General features: G+C 46.2%; 1 protein-coding gene across 1 annotated transcript in view; it reads right to left on the minus strand.

Annotated features, from left to right (window-relative positions):
- The window catches only part of SCD5 (stearoyl-CoA desaturase 5), a gene marked incomplete at its 5' end in the record, with an annotated part of 9,424 nt that extends 1,645 nt beyond the window's left edge, over positions 1 to 7,779 (minus strand). The window contains 3 exon segments of the mRNA XM_010022221.1: positions 2,888 to 2,986; positions 3,042 to 3,172; positions 7,649 to 7,779. Of these exon segments, the coding sequence (XP_010020523.1) occupies positions 2,888 to 2,986; positions 3,042 to 3,172; positions 7,649 to 7,779 (361 nt within the window).
- Between the last annotated feature and the right edge of the window lie 1,132 nt (positions 7,780 to 8,911).

The raw sequence follows: 8,911 nt of genomic DNA on the forward strand, positions 1-8,911 counted from the left end.
ATGTATTGGACAAAACGATCAGTGTACAGTACAAAATGGGGAGGGAGGAACCTGAACAGTCTTGAGAACAAACAGGGAAGCTTTATAGTACAGCTAAAGCCACGTGCCCCGGCTAGGCAGGGAAGAGAGTAAAGGATGCAGGAACACAGAGGTGAAGAGCAGAGACCATAGTGGGAGAAACAAAGTAAAATCATGCTGGGGGAATTAATTCAAGGCAAGTGGAGAAAGGAAGTAGTAGCTCAGCAAGAAGTGGGGAGGCAAAGCCAAAAGCGAGATAGGAAATAAATTACTCTAAATGGAGAAAGAGCTAACACTGCTCAGAAGCAGAGTGCAGCAAGACAGTGCAGCTTGGGAGCCATAACAGTGTGCCCCAGCTCAATAGGAAATAAAGCCTTGTCTTCCCCACTGAGCCCTTCCACCTCCCTGGAGCCCAGATTTACTACAACCCACAGTGATCCCGGGGTATCATCATCAAAGCAAGCTGCCACACGAATCTGGAGCAGCAGGCTGAGGTGACAGGATTTTGAACAGTGCAGGAAGGAAAGAAACACCAAGATCCATCTTACTTGTGCCCATATGACAGGTTTAAAATAGACCCCTGCTTTTGCTGAGTGTTCTGGAAGGGATGAAGAAGAACAGAATTGGGATTTATTAAGTAGTTATTAAAATTTTCCACTTGCTACAAGTTTTTCAGATCACTGGTTTGACAAAAACAAACAAACAATTTTCAATTAAACCCCCCGGAGGATTGGAAAATGTTAGTGTTAGCAGTATTTCTGGAAGGAAGTCAGTTTCCTTGAGCACAGTTCTCATATGTAACACTGGCCAGTTTTCATCATCTTGTGTATGACATAACTTAACCTCTTGCCCTTCAAGCTCTTTTTGTTCAATTCTTTTGGTTGTTTGTTTTGCTATTGTTTGGCAATATTTGTATTTGTCTCATATGCTGGGTTCCAAAAGGAGACCTGCAGCTCTCCAGCAACACCAGCCTTTTTGAAAAGACAGCATCTCCTCAGCTCCCTCACAGAACCCCATGTTCATTTACATGGGGTAAAGCCAAGGCTCATTTACATGGGTTAAAGCCAAGGCTCTCTATAGGAAACATTCCCCATTCTTTGCACTCACAAAGACAATAGATAATTTCCCACTCATCTGACTGACTTCTGGACACAGCTGTGGATAAGGTTTGCGAACATCATCAATTCAAGGCCAGGATTTAAGTAGAGCTGGAGGAGAAAAGTATTTCCCAGTCCAGAAAACTCCTACAAAGCCTCTCCCACTCCAGGAAAATAAAATACAATATGAAAAGAGTTTATCAGGCACCAATTAAAACCATTCTGTGAAATGAAAGAAGCTCAGACTGAAGTCTTTGATGAATCTCACATATGAATGAGCACTCAACTACCTTTTCTCTGTCTCCCTCTGAAATATCCACCTTGGCATGAGAAACCTCCTTTGCCTGGGGTTCAGGGGAACCAATGCCTCAATACATGCTTGGGGAACATGCATTGGGGAACAGCACTGCATTCACCATGCGAAAACTTTGTCATGAAGACACTTCACTTGTGAGCCTCTCTTTCACATCACATGCAGGATTATTGCTCTGTTATTCACAGAGGGTAAATTTTGCTGTCAGTCATGCCTGGAGCAGTACTGTGATTTGAGCTGAAGTGATGTGGTTTTAAACTCATTGGGTGGTACCTCATCCACAACTCACCAGAATCATTAAATTCAGCAAAACTAACAATCTAGCCTTAAAACAAAATGTGACAAAAAAGAGTTTATCATGATTCTTACTGATCTGACCTGCCAGGTTTTCCATACTATAAAAACAAAACAAAACCAAAACCAAACAAGCCAAAGCCAAGCAATACTTCAACCTTACAGAAAAGAGAAACCTGAATTTTTCTTCCCAGATAAAGGAAGATAAACTCCAAAGTCCTAAATTCAAATCCAGAGCAGAGACATTTGGTAAGACATAACTTCCCTGCAGAAAACATACTTCTTCACTACACAGCACTTGCAGCATAACCAAAGCAGAAGAGCCTGCTTCTTGTGGGATGCTTTTGTCTTGGAAAAGATAGTAACGCAACCAAGAGGAGCTGCAGCAAACTGCAAGGGAGCCTTTGCAAACAAGCCGAATCAGTAAAAGCAATATGTGGAGAGCAGTGAATTCCTCACTCCTGGAGCATTTCTGACGTAGGGTAATTCTGTGCATGGATTTCTCTAATGCAAAAGGAAATGGATTTATGAGCAAAACTGACTGCTCCTCTCACTCATAAAACAATCAGAAATAAACTCATGTGGTTTTCCGAAGTACCTTGCTAGCAGGCCAAGACAGTCTTCTTGTGCCTAAAATACAGGTACTCACATAGAGGACAAAGTACATTTCAATTCCTTCTTCCTGCAGCATGTGCAGCAAACTGAACCAGGCCTGTGCTAATTCTCAAGGGAGATAATTAATCCTGTGGAATGACAGTATTGGAAGAGGAAGTGCTTGGTCTGCACTGGCCCACAGCTGCCAAAGATGAGTTTGCAGAGTGAAATGTGCACTTCTGCATTAAGGCAGTTCGTGATTACAGCATTTGCTCCAGTGATCAAAAAGAAAGGACAAGATCCCAGCAACTTCTGCTGTGGCTGTTTTCACCACCAGCCCTGGCTTTCTGGAAAAGCAGAGGGACAAGGACAAGGCTCAGTGCTCGTGCAGCAGAGCCTGCAAGGACAATCAGGAAGCATCAGCCATGGCAATCAATAGCTGGGGTGGAGGCACGACAGCCCTAATGCCTGCAATCAAGGTGGGAGGGATATCTTGGGGGAGAAAAGGGAAAGATAAAAATGAGGAATGAGACACAACGACCCCACCTCACTGCCCAGCACTCCCACTTACTTTCTTTGGAACCTGACGACAGGGTCATCCAGTAGATCAGTGAAATCCAGTTTCCTCCCCTTCTCTATGACGTCCCGGTGCTTGCGCACGAACAGTAACCTGTTCCAGTGTCTCACCGCTCTCACAGTGAAGAACTTCTTCCTAACCTCTAAACTTTAAACCTCTTGTGTTTTAAAGTCATTCCCTCTTGAAGAAGAAGCCGCGGCGGGCGTTGTGCGGGTCCGCGTCCGTCTCTGAGTACTTGTGGTGCACACGGTGGTCTCGGCTCCACTCGTAGATGTCGTTCTGCACAGAAAGCATGGCACGGTGAGAGGAGAGAGGTCGTTCTGCACAGAAGGCATGACAGGGTGAGAGGAGAGAGGCTGGGTGCTGTTCTGGCATACCACCTCCAGCGCCTTCCCCACACAGTAACAGCAACAAGCCCCTCTGATGCTCCTCAAAACATGTCATTGACTAAACACATCCTAGGTGACCCCAGCTTTGCAGCCAGCCAGCCCATCACACCGCTCCTGACAGTGCCAACACAGAATGGGACCTGCTCTAGGAACTGGGGACACAGACTGGACACATCCCAAGACTGGAAGCCAACAGCCTCTTGGGAGTTACCATCATCAGTCTGCCCTGGTCCTGCATCCTCCCTGTGTTTGCTGTCTGAGGATGGACACTGAGCTGGAAGGACCAGGTATGTACACGTTTACATTATTATTATTTTATGACCCTGACACAGGCAGCTTGAACACTTGTTTTCAGGGCACTACTGTGCAGGGCCACTCAGTTCCAGCATCCTTTTTCTAAGCTGGTTGTGGCTGGTTACTACTGACACCCTTCATACACAAAAGCAGTGCTGAAAGTGGGACAGAGCTTGTGGAACACTACACATGCCTTTTCCTGACCTGAACAGGAAGGAGCTGAACTTGCTCAGCCTTTGGAGGGATTCATCTTCCACAACAAAACCAACATCCCCATTTAAATTACTGCTCTATCTGCAGGGATGTATGCAAGAGCACGGCCTTCCAGTACTTAAAACAGGGCCTAAAGGAACCATGGGAAGGGACTGTTTATCAGGGAGTGTAGTGATAGTAGTAATGGGTTTAAAGTTATGGAGGGGAAGTTCAGGTTAGATATGAGGATGCTGAGACACTGGCACAGGTTGCCCAAAGAAGTTGTGGCTGCCCCATCCCTGGCAGTGTCCAAGGCCAGGTTGGATGGGGCTTTGGGCAACCTTGTCTAGTAGAAGGTGTTCAGGCCCATGGCAGAAGAGCTGGAGCTGGATAATCTTTAAGGTCCCTTCCAACCCAAACCATTCTATGAATAAGATCTCAAATGAGATATACCTGATTTATGGGAAATCAAGTCTTGCATTTGCAGCCAAGTCTGGAATAAGTGTCTCACACCCATAACATCAGCTCAGCATTGGATCCAGAGCAGATACAAAGTAAGTTCAGTCCTGTCTCTGCTCAAGCTGTCAGCAAACATAGGTCACTGTAAATGGGATTGTGTATATTGCAGGGAGGAAGTGACGGACTGCAGTTTCAGATCATAAAGTGAGACTTTGAATTTACTCAGCCAAAGAGATTTCAGCCTCCCAGTTTGCTCTGCAGCACACACTGGCTATTGGAATAAACCGGCAAGTTTTGCAGTGGTGCTGAGCTATTATTGCAGGGCATTATAAGCATGCACAACAGTTGCAAAACACAGGCCACACTCTCATCTATGAACTGAATTGTCTTATGTCAGCACCAAAACAAGGAAATGTTAGTTAATGTCCAGATCCACAACAGTGTGAGCTTTAATCAGAGAATGCTCAGTGGAGTGTGCTTTCCTGTGCTACTTCCATCTTTGCACAACCATGGACATACCCAAGCAGTAATACCCAAAGGAATGTCTTACGTTGCTTTTAGGAATGGCAGTAGCACCCACGACACCCAACTGCAGCAGCTTTGACCCCAGCAGAACTGAGCAAACCATTTGTGATGCCTGTGAAGTAACTGCAGCGCAGCAGCCAGCATGGTGCTGAATATACTGCAGGACACAGTAAGTCCAGGCTGATGACAACTGTATGTGTATTTTGTGAGATAAAAGCCCTGTGCTGAAAGCATCACAGAAATCATTGCTGCCAACATTGAGAGAAAGCACTGAGGCCATCTGTGCTGCTGAGGGGACTCCAGGAACAACTATAAAGAGCAGCTAAAGAATTCAGCTCAAATGCCTGTGCCCATTTTAGCCTAGCAAAGATGCTCTGCCTGCAAAAGCCTACAAGGGACAAGCAAAGGACAAAAGCCCATTGCACTCAGTAGTGCTCAACCTTGTATTGTCATGTTGTGGCTGGGAGTGGGCTGGGGATGAGGGGAACATATTTCTGCAGCACTGACTCATTGAGAGGAAGGCAGCCCCTTACCAGTGCTGTAATATGTTGCGCCTTAATTGTCCAGTTGCAGAAGAAAACAAAGTAAACTGAGTGAAGCAAAGGAAGTGATCAAACTCCTCAGTGAGATCTCCAAGGGGAGATCTTTACCTTGCTGCTGTCTTGGTTTTTTCCTGCAGAGAAATCAAAGGGAATGAAAGGCTCTGCACTGCTTCAAGTGGCTTCAGAAGGAGTAAACAGAAGACTGGAAAATGCCAAGATTAAGTAATTTAAAAATAAGATGGGTTATGGAAGAAGCACACCTAGGAAAGGTCCTCTTTATTAGCCAGAAATTTATGGGGGGTTTTTGAGTGAAATTATCGATCAGTTTCCACAAGAGCACTTGAACTCTTTGTGGGACAGCAAATAACTAGGTCAAAGTAATGACACTGAGAAATTAACTTGGTCTCTCATACCACAGCATCATGCTGTTGACAGTGATGGAGACATGAGGTTTCATTAGCAGGTCCCTTAACAGACCTGCAGACCACAACATGACAACAAACTGGGCTATGTAACAACTTCAGTGTACTGACACGAGCCTCCATGCAACCACTGATGCTGTGTGCAAATGCTCACAGAACAACCTCAGCTGAACAGCTCAGCTTGTTTCAGAGATGGGCAGGAGCAACAGTACAACAGTTAGCAGAGGAGACACCAGCACATCCCAAATGAGATGCTGAAACTTAAGCATTAGAAGATCAAGCAGACATAATCCAGGTATTACTTATTTCTGAAACAGACATGTGGCAGCAAGAAGCAGAGTCTTTCAAAACTCTGAGAGATTCACTCCAGATGAAGAAACACAGCTCAGCGTGCTCCAATCACTAAAAAATGCACTGGCTACAGGGCAAAAATGGCTGCATCTGATGGCATTTCAGAGGAAGCACAGCATGTAACAGGAGCATCAAGTTAAAACTCTGAAGTAGGGTTTCCCCTGCCCTTCAAGAAGTCTGAGTATTTCCTCAATTTTCAGCACCCAGGGATGCTGCAGGTATTTCCAATGCTGCCTCTTCCTCCCAGAGCCAACGTGAGTGAGATGGACCCGAAAACTCATTCACTATCTGCTTGTGGTGGTGAAAACAGCCCCTAGCAGACAACAGATGTCATGGTGATTAGGAGCAGGCTCAGACTGTTTAAAACATACAGTGGGTGATTTGGCCTTTCATTTTCTTTCCAATATGAAGGGCACAAAGGTGGCTTGAAGCTACTCTGAAGTACTTCCCTGCCTCAGAATCACACCATGTCCTCAGCCAAAAGCAGTGATGAAGCCAAGGCATCCGAGAGCAAAATCCATAGCAACAGAGGAGCAGAATGCAAAGAAATCCCAACATGCAGGCTCACTGCAATCAGCTCCACACATTCATTTAAACTACTTATGATAGATCAGATAGCTGTAAAACAGGAGGACAGAACCAGAGGCTTCTCAAAACAAGTGTTTAACGTGCTGAGCAAAGGGCTTGTAAAGCTGTGCAAGGAACTGAGTGGCACAAAGCAGCTAAAACACGGCTCAGAATATGGGTCAGAGGGTTATCGTCAAAATGGACACTTTCCCGTGTTTAAGCAAAGGCGCTGTGATCTTTGCAATGTCGAGAGGGATTAGCTAGATCAATTCTTTCCACCTTAAAAAAGGGGTGGTAAATGAACAGTACAGAAGTAGATCAAACAATTCTTTTCATCTTCTATCAAGGTACATGAACAAGTCAACCAAACAGACTGAAGGGAAAAAAATCTGGAAACTCAAGGCACAACATACATGTGCTACTTGGTGCTACAAGGGGTTATAGCAGCCAAGCTTGGTAAGTTTAATGTTAGTACAGGCTCAGATCTCTAATCTCAGCCAAAGGAGGAACTAAATTCACACCAAGAAGATCCTGGTTCTGGACTAACTCCTACCACCAGCTGGGTGTTACACAAACATTTTTGAGGTCGAAGACTGCCTATCAGCAAGTATAGAGCTAGTAACACACTTCTTTGCAAACGTATTTGAATTTTACTGGTGAAAAACACTGCATAAACCAGAGATAAATGAAGACTGTGGGAGGATACCTGCTCTCCTTTCTGGGCACATCAAAATCAACTGCCTGGATGGACAAAGAGATTTGATTACACAGACATATTTATATCAAATTGGCCCTTACAAAAGTTTCCACATTGACCTGTGATGTGTGGGGCCTGACCTGTGCAACAGATAGGCTGCTGAGGTGCTGAGCCCCTGTGTGGACATGTTTAACGCGGTCCTTAAGTAATCATTGCTCCTGGACTGTCCAGTGCGTACTGTGACATGGCTGTCTCTACTGCATGGGAGAGAAAGCTGCCTGGAGGCCAGGAACCTGCATGGGCAACCACAACCCCACCTGGAAAGCCATGGAGTTCGCAGCAGCCAGGAAGATCCGCAAAGGCAGCTTAGCTTTGTAGGATCGGTGGCTCCACAGGCGATGCGCACCAGCCGTCACTCCCAGGGCTGTCATCAGGAAACAGAAGTATGCTGAAAGACACAAAAACAAAACACAGGATGTGCCAGGGGACGACTGACATTACTTTTGCTTTCTTTGATGTAAAGATGATCCTTGCCCCTGCCTGCCAGTGCCTGCAGGGTCACTCAGAAGATAAGGCTGGGTAGACAGGAGGTGATGTGCTCAGACCACCTCCTCCCCCCCCGCCTAAGCCCCAGGAACACTTAGTTCCACTTCCCACCCCTCCCCATTTAGCCAGTGAGTTGTTCAGAAGGGTTTGGCAGCACCGAAGCACCATGCTGTGACGTGTTTACACAGTGCACCTTTGCCAAGTACAGTGGTGTGAGAGTTCATTGTCCATGTCAGCAGAGTATCAACAACTCTTCTAAGAGGGCACTGTCAGGCCCTTCCAGACACGTCTTTGCTCAAGTCCAGCGTGTCAGCTAGTTTAACAGCATCGCCTCCCACCCCTAAAGATATGAGCTGTGTCAGAGTTCCCACAATAAAAACTTCTCTTATCGGGAATGAGCTCATGATTCAGTAATAAAAACACACCAAGAAGCAGAGCATTCACCACCTCCCTCAGTCTCAGGAACTATTTTTCCTTCCCTCAGTTAAAATATTGCCCAAGTAAACTTGTTTTGAGCATTTTTCAGATGGCCAACGCAGCATGGGAGCAGGTCTGTTCCTTACTCACCACACTGCCTCCAGGCTAGACACAACCCAAACACATGCAGCCCACAGCGTACACCCCATGCTTCAAATAATGACCCAACTGAATACCATCGCAGAATTGGTTGATGAGAAGCTCAACATGAGCCGGCAGCGTGTGCTTGCACACCAGAAACCAACCGTACGCTGGGCTGCATTAAAAGGAGTGTCAAGGGAGCAGGTGCTGCCTCTCTACGTGAGACCCCACTGGAGTGCTGTGTACAGTTCTGGTGCCCTCAGCATAAGAAGGACATGGAGCTGTTGGAGCAAGTCCTGAGGAGGCCATGAGGATGATAAGAGGGCTGGAGCACCTCCCGTATGAAGACAGGCTGAGCAAGTTGGGGCTGTTCAGCCTGGAGAAAAGAAGGCTGCGTGGAGACCTCATAGCAGCCTTCCAGTATCTGAAGGGGGCCTGCAAGGATGTTGGGGAGGGACATGTCACTAGGGACGGTA

This window comes from Nestor notabilis, unplaced genomic scaffold (assembly GCF_000696875.1).
Source record: "Nestor notabilis isolate BGI_N333 unplaced genomic scaffold, ASM69687v1 scaffold5569, whole genome shotgun sequence".
NCBI classification, from domain to species: domain Eukaryota; kingdom Metazoa; phylum Chordata; class Aves; order Psittaciformes; family Psittacidae; genus Nestor; species Nestor notabilis.